Here is a 17,993-nt window from a genome sequence, read left to right as displayed (position 1 = left end):
TGAACAACACACTTCTGAATAACCAATGGGTCACAGAGGAAATTAAAGAAGAAATCAGACAGTTCATTCAATTAAATGACAATGACAATACAACATAACGGAATCTGGGACACAATGAAAGCAGTCTTACGAGGGAAATTCATAGCAGTGAATACGCACATTAGGAAAACAGAACGAGCCCAATTAAACAACCTGATACTGCACCTCAAGCTTCTAGGAAAAGAAGAGCAGGACAACCCCAAAGCTCATACAAGGGAGGAAATTATAAAGATCAGAGGAGAAATCAATGCAATGGAGACTAAGAGAACAGTACAAAAAATCAATGAAGCCAAGAGTTGGTTCTTCGAGAGAATCAACAAAATTGACAAACGTTTAGCCAACCTTGTCAGAAAAAGGAAAGAAAAGGCCTAAATCCATGCAATTATGAATGAAAAGGGTGAAATTACAATAGACCCTGCAGAAATCCAGGGGATCATCAATACCTACTTCCAGAAGCTATACGCCAATAAGATGGACAACACAGAAGAAATGGACAGATTCCTAGATACATAGAATTACCAAAGTTGAACGAAGAAGACCTAAAAATTCTAAACAACCCAATATCAACCAATGAAATTGAAAACGTAATTAAAAACTTATCAACTAAGAAAAGCCCGGGCCCTGATGGCTTCACTGCTGAATTCTACAAGACATTTAGAGAGGAACTGCTTGCCACTACTGTTTAAACTCTTGAATGAAATTGAAAGGGAAGCAATACTCCCAAATTCATTCCTGGAAGCAAGCATCACCTTGATCCCCAAAGCAGAGAAAGACCCAACTGAAAAAAAAACTATAGGCCAATCTCACTAATGAACATAGATGCAAAAATCCTTAATAAGATACTGGCAAACAGAATGCAGAAGATCATCAAGAAGATCATACACCCTGATCAAGTGGGATTCATCCCAGGGATGCAGGGATGGTTCAATATATGAAAATCAATCAATGTAATACACTATATCAATAGAGCCAAGGACAAAAACCATGTGATTATCTCCATAGATGCAGAAAAAGCATTTGACAAAATCCAACATGCATTTATGATTAAAACCCCACAAAAAATTGGAATAGATGGTCTCTACCTCAAACTAATAGAAGCCATCTATGAAAAACCAACAGCCAATATCATACTAAATGGTCAAAAATTGAAATCCTTCACACTAAAATGAGGAACAAGACAAGGATGTCCACTATATAGTTGTTCAATATAGTTCTGGAAACATTAGCCATGGCAATTAGACAAGAGAAAGAAATAAAAGGAATAAAGATAGGTAATGAAGTCAAATTGTCATTATTTGCAGATGACATGATACTCTATATAGAAGACCCCAAGAACTCCACCAAAAGTCTTCTAGACTTAATAACCAAATTCAGTCAAGTAGCTGGTTACAAGGTCAACACACAAAAATCAATAGCTTTCCTCTACACCAATGACAGACTCACTGAGAGAGAAATAGGGCAAATAATTCCTTTCACAATAGCATCCAAAAAACTGAAATACCTAGGAATCATCCTAATGAAAGAAATCAAAGACCTCTTCTCTGAAAACTATGGCACTCTGAAAAGAGAGATTGAAGATGATATCAGAAAATGGACAGACATCCCCTGCTCCTGGGTAGGAAGGATTAATATAGTGAAAATGGCCATACTTCCAAAACTGCTGTATAGACTTAATGCAGTTCCATTTGAGATCCCAGCAGCATACTTCATAGACCTCGAGAAAACAATCCAAAAATTCATTTGGAACAAGAAGAGACCCAGAATAGCAAAAGCAATTCTAGGTAACAGAGACATGGCAGGGGGTATCACAATCCCCAACCTGCAACTCTACTACAAAGCTACTGTGATAAAAACACCATGGTACTGGCAAAGAAGCAGACTTGAGGACCAGTGGAACAGATTAGAAGATGCAGAAACAACGCCAGACACACTCAGCCATCTCATCTTTAACAAAGGAGCCAAACACCCTCACTGGAGGAAAGATAGCCTCTTTAATAAATGGTGCTAGAAAAATTGGGTTTCAACTTGCCAAAGATTAAAACTAGACCTGTATCTCTCACCATGCACTAAACTAAAATCAAAATAGATTAAAGATCTAAATATTAAAATGAAAACTCTGAACCAGTTGGAACAGAGGTTAGGTAGAACCCTTGAAGACATGGGTGTAGGAAAAGATTTTATGAACAAAACCTCAGTTGCCCGTGAACTAGCACAAACAATCAACAAATGGGATCTCTTCTTATTAAAAGGCTTCTGCACAGCAAGAGAAACCACCACCAGCAATGTGAAGAGACAACCCACAATATGGGAAAAAAATCTTCACCTGCTCTTCCTCAGACAAAGGTCTACTATCTCGAATCTATAAAGAACTTAAAAAGATCAGACCTCCCAACTTTAAAGACCCAATTGAAAAATGGGCATCTGAAATGAACAGACATTTCTCAGATAAAGAAGTAGAAATAGCAAATAAATACATGAGAAAAATGTTCAACATCACTGGTCATTCGAGAGATGCAAATGAAAACAATGCTGAGATTCCACTTCACTCCAGAAAGAATGGCTGCTATCATGAAATCAACCAATAACAAATGCTGGTGGGGCTGTGGGGAAAGAGGAACCCTGCTCCACTGCTGGTGGGAGCCTAGACTGGTGCAACCACTGTGCAAATCAGTATGGAGATACCTCAAAGAACTAGGACTAGAAGTCCCATTTGACCCTGCTATTCCACTGCTGGGGATCTTCCCCAAAGAATTAAAAGAATCATACCACAGTGATATATGTGCACCCATGTTCATAGCAGCACTGTTTGTAATAGCTAAAACTTGGAAACAGCCCAAATGCCCATCAACTGGAGACTGGATAAAGAAAATGTGGTTTTTTTATAAAATGCAGTACTACTCAGCCATAAAAAATGAGAAATTAGAGACATTTATAGCTAAGTGGATGCACATTGAGGCGATACTCTTAAGTGAAATAAATAGGACACACATGTGTAAATACCGAATAGTTTCTCTGGTGTGAGAAACTGAAAGTGTAAATAAGGACTAAATGTATAATAGGTAATGTGAAATAGGAATAAAAGGGGCAAAGGGGAAGGAAGTGGGAGGGCTAGGGGAAAGGATAGAAGGGAATGAGATTAATATGAGAAAATGGAAGAATAGGAACAAAATCTTTGTAAATAGGGAGGAATGGAGGGGTTGAAGGGAGGGCTGGGCCAGGGTGAAAAATAAGAACCAAGAGAGACTATGTAAAGGTGCAAATTTCCAATGATGAATGTCATTATATTGTATACCTAAAATGTACCAATGATTAGAATGAATAATCGATAATGCAAAGTAGGAAGAAAAGGTTCAAAGGGGTAGGGTTAGTGGGAGGGACAGGGGAAAGGAAAGAAGGGAAAGGAAAAATGATGAGAAATGGAAAAACTGGAAATAAAGCCTTTGTAAATAGGGAAAGGTGGAGGGGGTGAAGGGAGGGCTAGGAATGGGGAAAAAATAAGAACCAAGATGCATTATGTAAAGGTACAATTCCCAATGAGAAATGTAATTGTGTTGTATACCTACAATGTACCAATAAAAGAATTTAATACAAAAAAAAATTAAAAATAAATGGTGATGGAAAAACTGGCTTTCCACATGCCACAGATTGAAACTAGACCCCTATCTTTCACCACACACTAACCTAAAATTGAACTAGATCAAAGATCCAAATATTAAAAAAGAAACACTAAATCTGCTGGAAGAGAGAATAGGTAGAACACTTGAGAACATAGGAGTAGGCAAACACTTCATGAAGAAAACCCAGATCGCACAGAAAATACTACAGAGAATCAACAACTGAGACCTTATCTTATTCGAAAGCTTTTGTACAGCAAGAGAAACCACCAACAGAGTGAAGAGACAACCCACAGAGTGGGAAAAAATTTTTACCAGCTGTTCAGATAAAGGACTATTATCTAGAGTATATAAGGAACTAAAAAAAAATCAGACCTTCCAAATTTAAAGACCCAGTGCAAAAATGGGCATCTGATATGAAAAGACAGCTCTCAGATGAAGAATTAGAAATGCCAAATAAATATTTGAAAATATGTTCACCATCCCTGGTGAAATACAAATTAAAGCAATGCTGAGATTGTATCTCATTCCAGAAAGAATGGCTGCTATCAAAAATCAGTAACAAATGCTGGAGGGCTGTGGGCAAAAAGGAATCCTTTTTCACTGTTGGTGGGAGTGTAGACTGGTGCAACCACTGTGGAAATCAGTGTGGAGATTTCTCAAAAAACTAAAACTAGAGCTTCCAATTTGACCCAGGTATACCTCTTCTTGGTATCTTCCCAAACGAATTAAAAGCATCAAATCACAGTGGTATATGCACACCCATGTTTATAGCAGTACAGTTTGTAATAGATAGATCTTGGAAACAGCCCAGATGCCCATCAGTTGACGAGTGGATAAAGAAGATGTGGGGGTTTTTTGTATAATAGAGTACTACTCTGACATAAAGAATAATGAGCTTCAAACATTTATAGCTAAATGGATGGACCTTGAGACCATACTCTTAAGTGAAATAAATCAGACACACATGTTTAAATATCACATTGTTTTGAGAAACCAAAAGTAGAAATAAGGACTGAAATGTATAGTGGGTGTTAGGAAATAGGAAGAAAGTGTTTAAATGGAAAGAGGAACAAGGGAGGAGGGAGGGAGAAAGGAAGGAAAGGACAAGAAAAAAAGTAAAAATAGAAGGTAGAAATGGAAACAAAGCTTTTGTGCATAGGGAGGGGAGGGTACTTGGGGTAATGGGATAAAATAAATTTTTTTTTTGTACCGGGGATCGAACTGGGGACCTTGCGCTTGCAAAGCAGGTGGCGGAACCACTGAGCCAAATCCCCAGCGATAAAATAAATTTTATTTTTAAAAAAATGTTAGCCATTATAATATGGGTGGTAGTTTCCATTGTTATTTAAATTTACTACTTTTATTTTGGATCTTTAAATTCTCTATTATTTTTTATTGGTACATGTTTATGGAACATAATGTTTACATAACCATGGAGAGTTAGTACCTGTACATACCACATCTTCATTCTCTTAATATGTGGTCTCTTTTAGAGAAAGTTCTATGTACCACTGAGAAGACAATTATGTAGTTTTATAGAGAAAACTTGAGATCCACAGCCACACGGTATTTTAGCATGACAATTATTATGACATTATCTTTGTAACACACTTAAATGTCTTAGTATAAAGTAGCCTTTTAGTCAGACATCTTCTGATCAAAAGATACTAAATGACACAAAATTCTTATCTAAATTATCTCTTAATAGGATGCCATCTAAGGAAAATGTACCAGCCTGTAAATGTACTTAGAAGTCTATAATATCTAGCCTCTAATTTTAGTGTATGACATTGTTTGGGCTGTGTGGTGCCTAAGCATCTCTTAATTGCAGTGACATCTAACATACGCATCATGAAAAAAAAAACACAATTATTTAACTGGTAATTTCATACTGGCTTGACATATACCCCTTATCACAAGTAGCTGGAGTGCAAGAGAAAGGCAGATACCTGAATCAAAAAGAGATTGTTATCATAAAGAAGAAGAACTGTACATCCAAAAGGCATGAATGAAATTAGCAATAATGAATATAACAATTATATGAAACCCTTTGTCCTTTAGTTTTATACCAAAAGCATCTTTTAAGTAAAATCTTGTTTTTGCCACAATTTAACCTTTTGGAGATGACCAATGTAAACATATGACAGTAATGTTTAGAAATGTATAGTGGGGAGACTCTTTCATAAGGCTGTGGAAACTATTGGGGTCTCCCAAGCAACCAACGGCTAGAAAATATTTCCAGGGAACTTCTCCTTTATTTACCAAGAGGGGTCCTGTTTAGCAGTGCCCCCAAGCCTAAGGGTCTCCACTTAATTATTTTAACACATTTTTAAATGACCTATAAAAACCAAATTGTAACAACACATTATGTTTGACCAGTGAAAGATTTTTAACTTATTATATACAGACAACAATATGTATTGCATTTGTAAAACCAGTCTTGGGCCGGGGATTTAGCTCAGTGGTTCTGCCGACTGCCTCAAAAGCTCAAGGTCCCAAGTTTGATCCCCAGTACCAAAAAAAAAACCAAACTAGTCTTGATATCATTTTGATCAGCTGGCAACCTGAGGGGGAGAAGCATGTCTTTAATGACATTTATCTATAAACCAACTTAAGTTATAAGCAAATATTTTAAAAATCTAAAAAGGGGTTGAGGACTTAGCTCAGTGGCACTGTGCCTGCCTTGCAAGCACAAGGTCCTGAGTTCTATCCCCGGTACCCTCCCACCAAACCTGAAAGGTGAGCTCAAACAAAATAGCTGTTAGATTGGTTGGACAAATGGACAAAGACATATAAGACAGTTTATTTATAAAACTAGAGTGCACTCAGATGTATTTGACCAAGTTGAATTATAATAACCCTTTTATAATTTTTAGGTTTGTAACTGTAAATAAGACTAGTCAGAACTTTTTGTAGATCAGTTAACAGAGTTGTCTTAAAATTAGAATCAAAAGGAATGAAAGCCTTTTACACCTGTAAACACAAAAACAGTTTCTAAGGTGGGCCTTAGCGTAATGACCTTTTCTTTTGTCTTGCTTATTATAAATCTTCTATAACAGCCTTGGCTGTGTCTGCTTAAATTGTTACATTTTAAATTTGACTGGCTGCCAATAGATCTCCAAGCAACCTGACAATGAGTAAAGAAAAGAGCAGGTTAACCCTATCATTACTTTTTTGGGGGGTGGTACTGGGGATCAAACTCAGGACCTTGCCCTTGCAAGGCAGGCATGGTGCCACTGAGCTAAATCACCGGCCCTACAATTTAAGAACTTGTATAAGAAGTGTTTTAAGCATACCGATTAAACATCAGCTCAAATTAGAAACCAAAAAGACATTTATCAGTTAAAGTATGTAATTTAATTTTTCTTGTAACCCCTTTGTGCCTGGCAAGATGTGGTTACAGCTTTTTAAAAATTTTGGCCATTTAACCCCCTGCTGGAGCTGTTTTGGTCGGGGGCCAGCTCATGTTTCTTTGATTTTCTCCATGGAGCATGAAGTCTGTGGCTGCTGGCATTGAGGCTGTAGCACAACATGTGGTCTTTGTGCTCCGCTTTTGCGCACCCCCAGAATAAATTCTAATAAGCCCAGTATAAAAGGTACTGAGAAGGTATGAACATTTATTTCTCCATTCTCATCATCTGGATCTGGCTTAGTACCAACTGAAAAGCACACAAGTGCGCCAAAGGCCTCTCCCTGGGCTACTGCCTCGCAGAGCACATGTTAGTATTTAGTCATAGTGCTCCAGGCTGGCCTCAGTTGTAAATCTGGCAAAGGTTGTGGCAGCTGCCGCGGAAGTCTTTCCTCCTGAAGGGAACTCTCCTGTTTGTTGAGCTTATCTTGTGAGGAAAGTGCAGCAGCCAGTGACTGAAGGCTTTGCAGCCTTAGAAACTGGCTGTGTTACTTTCAGTTTCTCTCATGTAGACCTTGTAAGGGAATAAGAACTGATCTCACTGAGAGGGAGACTATTCCTCCATGCCCCTAAAATTATTTCTTACCCATTCCCAATATTCTAGGTCTAACCTGCCTGTCTGTGGGAACCAGGGGTTAAACTTATAAATTTCTTTTAACGTTCTTGACAGGCTACTGGCCAGAACATGAGCTCCTGCTTTTTTTAAGAGGTCTTGGAGCAATTGGATGTATTTTTGTTCATCAGCTGACATATTCTGCCTCATGTTTTAATCCCAAGCTAAACCTTTTCACGGCAGGGAGCACTAACCTTAAGTAGCTCCCTGGTCCAGACTTTGTTTCATACCATGAAGTCCTTACACCATATCTACTCTCTAGAGGCTTCCACTCTGGGTGGCCTTCACTTGGTCAGGCAGTAAGTCCCTGGATCATGCACCAATTATTGGAAGCTGATCAGACCCCCAACCACCTGACTAAGGTTTGACAGTATGATGACAAAAGACAAGACAAGATCTTTACTGCATAAAGGGGGACTAGGGCTGGGGATTTAGCTCAGTGGTTTTGCCGCCTGCTGTGCAAGTGCAAGGACCCGAGTTCGATCCCTGGTACCAAAGGGGGGGGCAGGGTGGTCAAAGCTTTTATCAGGCTAAGATGCTGTTTCCTGGAGCTTGCCTCTATTTATTGAACACACAGCTTCTTGAAAGGTTAAGGGGTGATGCAGTAAACAGTGGAATGGGGAGCATTGACGCCAGCAGGGTCCTGGCAACAAGGAGACAAAACATTCTAGCAGGAACGGATCATTGATTAATGGGAAATTTGTTTTTTCCTATAGATTAATTTCTGCTTCTATAGAAGTTTTGTGTACAAGTCATGTTGCCCTTAGCTGCAGTATTGTCTTGTCAGCATCGTAGATCATTGAGACCTCTGCTGTGACTAGTAGTGTGGAGAGTTGTTCCCTTCCCACACAAATTTTCAGCTCACTCAGGGTGATCTCCATCAGTGGGTTTTGCTTTTAATATTATGTCTAAAAAGTCATACTAGGTTGCCTAGGTTTTTTTTCCTTAGATCGTCTAGGAGTTTTATATTTTTGTGTTTTACATCTACACACTTTGGTCCAATTTGAATAAGATTTATAAGATTTTTATCTACTGCTGGGGATCTTCCCCAAAGAATTAAAAGAATCATATCACAGTGATATATGTGCACCCATGTTCATAGCAGCACAGTTTGTAATAGCTAAAACTTGGAAACAGCCCAAATGCCCATCAACTGGAGACTGGATAAAGAAAATGTGGTTTTTTTATAAAATGCAGTACTACTCAGCCATAAAAAATGAGAAATTAGAGACATTTATAACTAAGTGGATGCACATTGAGGCGATACTCTTAAGTGAAATAAATAGGACACACATGTGTAAATACCGAATAGTTTCTCTGGTGTGAGAAACTGAAAGTGTAAATAAGGACTAAATGTATAATAGGTAATGTGAAATAGGAATAAAAGGGGCAAAGGGGAAGGAAGTGGGAGGGCTAGGGGAAAGGATAGAAGGGAATGGGATTAATATGAGAAAATGGAAGAATAGGAACAAAATCTTTGTAAATAGGGAGGAATGGAGGGGTTGAAGGGAGGGCTGGGCCAGGGTGAAAAATAAGAACCAAGAGAGACTATGTAAAGGTGCAAATTTCCAATGATGAATGTCATTATATTGTATACCTAAAATGTACCAATGATTAGAATGAATAATCGATAATGCAAAGTAGGAAGAAAAGGTTCAAAGGGGTAGGGTTAGTGGGAGGGACAGGGGAAAGGAAAGAAGGGAAAGGAAAAATGATGAGAAATGGAAAAACTGGAAATAAAGCCTTTGTAAATAGGGAAAGGTGGAGGGGGTGAAGGGAGGGCTAGGAATGGGGAAAAAATAAGAACCAAGATGCATTATGTAAAGGTACAATTCCCAATGAGAAATGTAATTGTGTTGTATACCTACAATGTACCAATAAAAGAATTTAATAAAAAAAAAACGATTTGTGTCTAGATTCTTTTGGGGAGTAGATTTAAACTTTTATTTCAAAATCTCAAATAACTTCAATATCAAGACATGTAAAAAAAAACTTATAAATCTCTTCCTTTGGTTTTTTTGTTTGGTTTGGGTTTTTTGTTTTTGTTTGTTTGGTTGGGTTTTTTTGTTTGTTTTTGTAAGGGGGATCAAACTTGGGACCTTCCACTTGCGAGGCAGGTGCCAGAACCACTGAGCTAAATCCCCTGCCCCTATTTGTTTGGTTTTTTGAGACAGGGTCTCACTATATATAGTTGCTGGCCTTGCACTCACTATGTCTCCCAAACTGGCCTCAAACTCACAGTAACCCTCCTACCTCAGTCTCCTGGGTGCTGGAATTAAGAGGTGTGCACCACAACACCCAGGCCCCTCCTCTTTTTAATGTGCATTCCCAGTTGCTCCGCGTTGCCATTGTTGGAAAGACTCCTTTCTCCATTGAATAGCCTTTGATACCTTGTTAAAGATAGCTAACTAGACTTGTGTGGATCTGCTTCTGTACTCTCTGTTTTGGTCCATTGTCTCCATTTGTTTGCCAATCTTGATTATTGTAGCTCTGTAGGAAGTCAGGTAGTATCAGTCTTCTAATTTTTTCTTTCCATATCATTTTCAGTCTCTTGTCTTTCCATATAAACTTTACAGTCAGTTTGTCAATATCCACAAAATTGTTGGCTGGGATTTTCATTGTTATGCATTGAATCTACAGATCCAGGCCAGGAAGAATTGACATTATTTTTCTTTTTAAAAGTTTTACTTTTAGTACTACATTTTTACATTTTTGGATTACATTCTTTGTGGGTACATGTACATATCTTAATTCTTTCTGTCCCTTTCACCCCTCCCTTCTCCCTCTATCTGTTGGTCCCCTTCTCATTTAGAACTGACACCTTAACAATATTGTCTTCCTATCCATGAACATAGACTCTCTCTCCAGTTTGGTTGTATCTTTTCTAATTTCTTTCAACAGAATTTTGAGCTTTCCTAATACAGATCTTGTACGTATTTTATAATTTTGTACTTGTTTGTTTTTCTTCTTGGTTGCTAATGTAAATGTTATTTTAATTTTTATGTTCCAATTACTTATTTGTTCATTTCTGGTGCATGAGAGCAAGTGACTTCCCTGTATTGAATTTGTATCTGCACCCTTGCTCTAATTACGTACTAGTTTTAGGATTTTTTTGTTGTTGATTCTTTGGGATTTTCTACATAGTCATGTCATCTGAAAATAATCATGTTTTTAGAATTTAGTGCTATAAATTTCTCTAAATACTCTTTTGGGGGAGGGTGAGACAAGGTCTTGGTTTGGAGTGTAGGCTGGCCTCAAACTCCCGGCAGTCCTCCTGCCTCAGCCTTCCAAGTGTTGGGATTACAGGTATCCATCACCACACCCAACTCTCTATGTACTATTTTCATTGCCTCTCACAAATTTTGATAAGCTTTACTTTCATTAAATTCAATTTAGTACTCAGTATTCTTTTTTTTATCCTCTGTTCGTAAATGAACCTAGAGCCTTGCACATGTTAGGCATGTGCTCTATTACTGAGCTGCATCTCCAACCCTAATTCAGAATATTTTAAAATTTCTTTTGAGATGTTTTCTTTGAGCCAGTATTAGAGGTGTATTATTTAATCTCCATGTTTTTTAGGGTTTTGTTAGATACCCTTTTGATTTCTAGTTTAATTCTCTTGAAAACTAAAAGCATGCTTTCTATGATTTCTGTTTTTTCAGATTTATTACATAGCATTTTGTGGCCTAGAATTGCAAAATAAAACTTTTTAAAAGGCTAGATGTGGCTCAGAGGTAAAACACTTATGTAGTATGTGCAAGGTACTGGTTCAGTTCCCAAGCCCACAAAATAAATAAATCAATTAATAAATAATTTTAAAAGTAAATGCTAGCCAGGTGTGGTGGCACACACCTGTCATCTCAGCACTCAGGAGGCAGGGCAGGAGGATGGCTGCAAGTTCAAGGCCAGCCTGGGCTACCTAGCAAGATCTTGTCTCAAAAAAAAAAAAAAAAGTAAATGCTTCTCTCTCTTGGCCCTGGCGTTAATATTTGGGCTGGTTTCTTACAAAAGACCTCTATCTATGAGCTGTTGACTTCCTCCTCCACTCCATACTGGGTGTTGGACCCGAAACCTTTACAGAGTTATATCTCCAGCTGTTTAAAAATTTTTTTTATTTGTTTAAATTTTGAGACAGGGTCTTCCTAAGTGGATAATTTGCCCAGGCTGGGCCGGAATCTGTGATCTTTCTGCCTCAGCCTTCCAAAGTGCTGGGATTGGTTATAGATGTGTGCCACTCCTCCTGGCTTAAACTACTGATTAGATTGTACTTGTTTTTTGGGGTATTTTGGGGTACTGAGTATCTAACTCAGGACCTTGCACTTGCCTGCTTGCTTGGGAGGCAGGCAGCAGAACCACTGAGCTAAATCCCCAGTCCTAAACTGCTGATTAGAGTTAGCCCTATAGAGGAAATAAACACAGAGATTGGCAGATATGATTAAAGTAATCTTAATGACCATTTGTTAAACAACAACTGTGTAAGTTGTAGTACGTACAGCACTATTACATACTTTTTTTTATAGGTAAGGGAACTGAGGTTCAGAGTGATCAATTTATACAAAGTCTCACTGTAATAGGTACTGACAGGAAGTATCAAAGTCTGGTGAAAAAAAAAGTCCTGCCTTTAAAGTCTATATTCTTTGAAGCCAGGGAAAAACAAAAATAAAATAGGCTGTAAGATCCTAGTTCAAGCCAAACTCTAACCCGTGACAGAAATGAAAAGCTGAAGTTTGCCAAGGACTATTTGTATAATTCTGTGCCCTTTGATTAGTTTCCCTTCATAACCACTATCAGTGACAGTTTTAGTGCCTTAACCACCAGGCATCTCAGTAACGGTATTTTCTGAGTATCTTTCATGCGATTAAAATGCAAACTACATTTTCTGGCACAGAGTTTCCCATTCAGGGGTGGTTTTTATCCCAAGGGACATAGACATTTTTGGTTGTCACATTTGCCTAGAGAGGGACATTACTAGCATCTAGTGGGTGCAGGTCAGGGATGCTAAATGTCCTGCACTACATGAGGCTCCTCCCAACCCCCCAAATATTAATCGTATGAAGGCTCCAAAACCCTGCATCTCACTTGTGCCATTCTGTTATAACAGGGGGGACCTTGATGCCTTTGAAATCCCTCAGTGGACTCGCAGGGTCAGTTTCTAAGGCTAAGTGTGCCTCTGTCGATAGGCTGTGGCACAGTCCCTTAACTCACTCTGGCACATTTCCTCGACCTTCAGCAGAGTGGCCAGAGGCTTACTAAATGGTTGGTCAGTTTGTTGTTGTTTTTCTAACATGGTGATACTTTTTCTTCCTGGTGTTTCCAAGAGACAGGCTGAGTTGGCCTGCAGTTCTTAGAGAAGAGAATCTGGTGACAGTGCTGTAATCGGTTGCTGGCATCCTTAGCTCCCTAATCTGTTTACACAGCACTGAAAATCCACCCTTCCTGGTACCAGGCTCTGTTCCTCCTCAGCACTCTGGCAGCATCGGCAGAGAGCACCTCCCCATTCTCTCCACAGTGCCACCCTACACATTTAGTTTAGTGCACAGCTGTTCTCCAGAAGATGCTTCTGGAGGCAAAGCCTCTCTCTACAGGACGCCTCCCTCTGGAGCTGGAGGTTGGAGTCTTGATCATTTGTGTTCCCAGTTGCATATCCACAGAACTCGGATAGCATCTGTTGTTCTTGAGCTGTTTTACTGTTAAGAGGGTTTCATTCCTTCCCAGAATATGAAGTTTGTTTCTTAAATTAATTTTCTTCCCTCTCTGAGCAACTAGCATTTCATTCGTTATACACTAAGAAAACCATTTACCTTCTTTCCTTTCAGGTTATGCTTTTCTAGTATAGTTGGAAGAAGACGTAAGGAACTAAAGTAATTAGACTGTGGTTCAGAAAACCTCAAAAGGAGATCTCAGCCGTCTAGATACAAGACAAGCCTGCCTAGGAAGCAATTCAGAAGCTCAGCAGAGTGGAGCCTGGGTCAGAGTGAAACTGAGTAGTTCTTCCCAGGGGAGTGATAGACCTTCTAACTAAGAAATGATTTGCATTGGGCCAGGGATTTAGCTCAGTGGTTCTGCTGCCTGCCTTGAAAGCGCAAGGACCCAAGTTCCATCCCTGGTACCAAAAAAAAAAAAAGAAAGAAAGTCATGCAAAAAAAAGAAAGTCCTGCAGGCTTACTCTATTTTTTGAAGTGTTACTTGATTCTAGAGTCATAAATAAATTCCTTTTTTTGTTTGTTTTTTTGGGGGGAGTTGTTTGTTTCATTTTTTGAGACAGCCTGTGTAGTTCAGGCTGGCCTTGAATTCACTGTGTGGCCCATGCTGGCCTCAAACTCCTGGCAGTCCTCCTGCCTTAGCCTCCTGAGTGCTGGATTACAGGTGTGCGCCACCATGCCAAGCCCAGTTAAATTCTTTAAACAAAAAATCCTGAGGTATTTGAACCTCTTCATGTTCCAGAAGGCAGCAAAATTTTCACATAAGATATAATTATTGAAGGGGAATATTCTATGGAGGTTAAAGGAAGGGTGTGCTCATCTGAACGGTATGCCACAGCCCTCTCAATAGTGGTTTTTGTTGTTTTTTTCTTTGGAATTTTATTGGTGGTGGTCCTGGCAATTGAACCCAGGGCCTTCACACTGAGCTACATCCCTGGCTCTTTTTAATTTTGAGATAGGACCTCTCTAAGTCTCTTAAGTTGCCCAGGCTGGACTTGAATTTGCCATCCTTTCTGCCTCAGCCTCCCAGAATGCTGGGGTTAGAAGTATGCACCCCTATGACCTGCTCTTAATAGCAATTTGAGGTCAGTTGGAGTGTTGGTAGCACCTCCAAATATTGTCTTTTTCAGGGCTTCAGGTAGATTGTGACTGTTTGGGACTTTGTCTTTGAATTTGCAAGATGTAAAAAATTTGACCAGTGCGAGTTTATGTAAAAACCAATGTTTTTCAGTCTTTAGTTCATTATTTTTCTCCTAATAAACTTTGTTGGACATTCTTTCCTGCCTTCCTTCATCCCATAAAATTTTCATATCATAGATATAATGTGTATCTATATATTCTAGCATTTGGAAGGAGACTAAATGGTTATGAGAAGTGTTTGTGGGGGTAATTTTGGGAGTTTTGCCCCTTGAACCAGTTTTCACCCCCAAAAAGGCAATATTATCCATAGTAGGAATGCACAATCTAGAGGCATCATCCTCTTGGAAATGAACTAGTGTTTGCAACTTTCCTTAAAATTAAATCTGGGGGAAAAGCTGTTAATAAAATAATGTTTAAAAAATAAACTAGTGTTAAACCAAGCATGGTAGCGTGGACCTATAATCCCAGCACTCTGGGAGACAGAGGCCAGGAGGCTTGCAAGTTCCAGTCCAACCTTGGAAATTTAGTGAGACCACATCTCAAAAAATAAAAAACAGCTGTATCTCAGTGCAGAGGCCCTGGATTCAATCCCCAGTGTCTTAGTCTCTTTCCTCATCACTGAGACACATATCAGATAACACAGTGTAAAAGAGGAGAGGTTTATTTTAGCTCATAGTTTAGTCTAAGGTCAGCTAGCTCCAAGGCAGAAACAGCATGGCAGAGGAGAACGCAGGAGGGAAGCTGCTCCAGGCATGGCAGCCAAGAAGCAGAGTGAGAAGCAAGGAGCTGGGGAAGGAGACAAACCCCTGCAGGTCTCACAGAGTGACCGCCTCCAGCCAGGCCCCAGTTCCTCATAGCTCATCAGCTATACTGCCCTCCATGACCCAGCCCTTCCAAAAACCCCACCTCTGAACACATAAGCCACTTAGAGGACATTGTAGATCTAAACTATAATGCCAGTAGCACAAGAAATGAACAAGTAAACTGATTTTGAAAGTGTCTTGTGATGCAGTGGGCTGTAGCCACTGATTAAAAGTAAAAAGGATACTTCTGTACCTCATGGCTTGTATAGAGGACATTTTCTCTCTGAACACTCTCTTGCTCATTTGTGGAAAGAGTAAGGCAACACCGAGAGTAGCAGAGCAGTAAATGCAGCTCTCTAAAAAAAAGAAGAGGGCCGGAGATTTAGCTCAGTGGTTCTGCCACCTGCCTCACAAGTGCAAGGAGGACCCCTCCCCCCCAAAAAAGAAGAGAGGGGATATTTTTCCATGATATTCAGAGAGGGCAGACTGGGTAATATACTGAAGAACCTAGGCTTATAACTGTACATTGTTCCAAGGCTAGTAAGTGCTAACAAGTTCAGTTTTGCAAAGCAGGAGTTGATTTGAAGCGGAGACTGCCATTCAGGTTCCCTAGCATGTGAGAATGTTCTATTCTCCCAGGAAGGTTTGGCTCTGTCTGATCAGAAGGGTGGTTGTGTATGAAATGCACCTCGGAAGGAGGAGGAGGAGGAAATGACATGTTCATGTAAATGAAATACAACTGCAAATTAAAGTGTCACCCTGTTAAAAAAAAATCCATTTTTTATTTAATTGGTTACCAAGGAAAAAATGTCATAGAGAAGTGTATATCTCAAGGAAAGTTAAGCTGTGAAATATTACAAGTGCATCTCAATTCAAGGAAGTTCTTGGGGGGGATTATAAAAGATTGCCTTAATAACAATATTCTGATGCTGCAAAGCTAAACTCATAAATTTCTGCTGTGTTACATGCCAGGGTTCCAAAAGAGATTAACAAATATTACCTCATTTTTTTACTGCCTCTCTCCATCCAGTCAGCTGCATGCTTAGCTACCTCTTCCCTGGAGGAAGCCTTCTTTTAAGATGGCTTGTTAGGAAGAAGTTCATATACAAAAGAGGAGGTTGTCTCCCAAAGTGTGCGGCTTACTACCAAGTCGTTCAGGGACCGAAATGTTTCTGGCTTTTCTGTGTTCGTGGTGTTCTCTCATTTTTCATTTTTCTTTCTCCACTTTTTTTTTTTTTTGGCAGTACTGGGATTCGAACTCAGGTACATTGCTAGGAGCTACATCTCTGGCTCCTCTTTCTCTACATTTTATATGAAAATTTATCTTTCTTTAGATTATGAGCCTACTATTAGTACATATACAGGACCTGCCACAGTGGTGACACAAGTAGTAATGAGAAGGGTTGATGAATGGGATGTTTACATGTAGAATCATTTCTTGAGAAATATGTCTGGTTTCTTTTTGAGACAAGGACTTGCCAGATGGGAGTCCTCAGCTTTCTTTGGCCTTGGTGGTGGTTCTTCATCATCTTCCCAATAACCCCGGTATTGTTTTGTGTTCTGCGATGGAAACAGATAATGTAACGTGGTATGTCCTCCTTGTCTTCTTCCCCATTAGGGGCTGTGATTGGTGATGGACAGTCTGCGGTGGCCAGTAATATTGCCAATACAACCTACCGGCTCCAGTGGTGGGACTTTACTAAGTTTGACCTTCCGGAAATCAGTAATGGTGAGTCGACTTAGGACTGGGTACTAGTGGAAGGGGTAGATTTCTGGTGAGCCAGAATTTAAAACCTTGAGTAGCACTGGATTTTCTTTTCTTTTTTTTTTTGATACCGGGGATTGAACTTGGGTCCTTGTGCTTGCGCAGCAGGTGGCAAAACCAATGAGCTAAATGCTGGGCCCAGCACTCGATTTTCTATGGCCTGGTTGAATAGTTGATGGCCACATGCCATTTCTACAGCTCTTCTACACTCTCAGTTAAGCAACTACCAAAGACTCGCATCTTCCCTGAGGAGCTTGTAGACTGTATTTCATTGGCTGAAGCCAAAAAGTTAGGTGGAACGGAGAGCAAGGGAAAGAAGAGGGAGTGCGGAACCTGAGAGCTGCACCTTGGGACCTTAAGGAAAGACTGTCGCGACTGATAAATTGATGAATCCAAGTCTGAGTGGTCTGCGGCAAGTGGTATGGCTGATAACGTGATTTACGAATATACCTGTCTGACAGCTCTGTTTCCTCACTTCCAGAGAAATCTCTGGTCCTGCAGCCCATTCTTCCCTGGGAATCGGAGGTTGTAGGCATTTCATTTCACTTGCTAATGAACCCCCCCGCCCAGTTCCTGTGGTAGTTGAGCCCCTGTTTGCATACTTCTGATGATAGGACCAACCATCACTGCTAAATTTCTTTCTTTTTTAATTTTTAAAATTTTTATTGGTGGTGCACACCTGTAATCCCTGTACTTGGGAGGCTGAGGCAAAGGATTGCTGAGAGTTCGAAGCCAGCCTGAGCTACATAGTGAGTTCAAGGCCAGCTTGAACTCTGTAGTAAGACCTTCATGATGTCAGTACATAATTTCATTCAGCAAGGGGAGTTGGTGGTACATGTACATAACACATCTTAATTCTTTTACTGCTACATTTCTATTAAAATGTTCTTTCTTGTATTGAGCCA

General features: G+C 39.6%; 1 protein-coding gene across 10 annotated transcripts in view; it reads left to right on the top strand.

Annotated features, from left to right (window-relative positions):
* Nucleotides 1-17,993, top strand: part of Ambra1 (autophagy and beclin 1 regulator 1) — a 193,281-nt gene that overhangs the window by 134,815 nt on the left and 40,473 nt on the right. For all 10 annotated transcript variants that reach the window (XM_087205049.1, XM_004851920.4, XM_004851919.4 and 7 more), the window contains one exon: nt 16,942-17,052. In XM_087205049.1, the coding sequence (XP_087061175.1) occupies nt 16,942-17,052 (111 nt within the window). The remainder of the gene's footprint in view (nt 1-16,941; nt 17,053-17,993) is intronic.

This window comes from Heterocephalus glaber, unplaced genomic scaffold (genome assembly GCF_053883595.1).
Source record: "Heterocephalus glaber isolate CG9 unplaced genomic scaffold, H.glaber_assembly_v1.0 deba00000594, whole genome shotgun sequence".
NCBI classification, from domain to species: Eukaryota; Metazoa; Chordata; class Mammalia; order Rodentia; family Bathyergidae; genus Heterocephalus; species Heterocephalus glaber.
The sequence above is the reverse complement of the archived record's forward strand: the minus strand, read 5'-3'. Positions and strand labels throughout refer to the sequence as shown.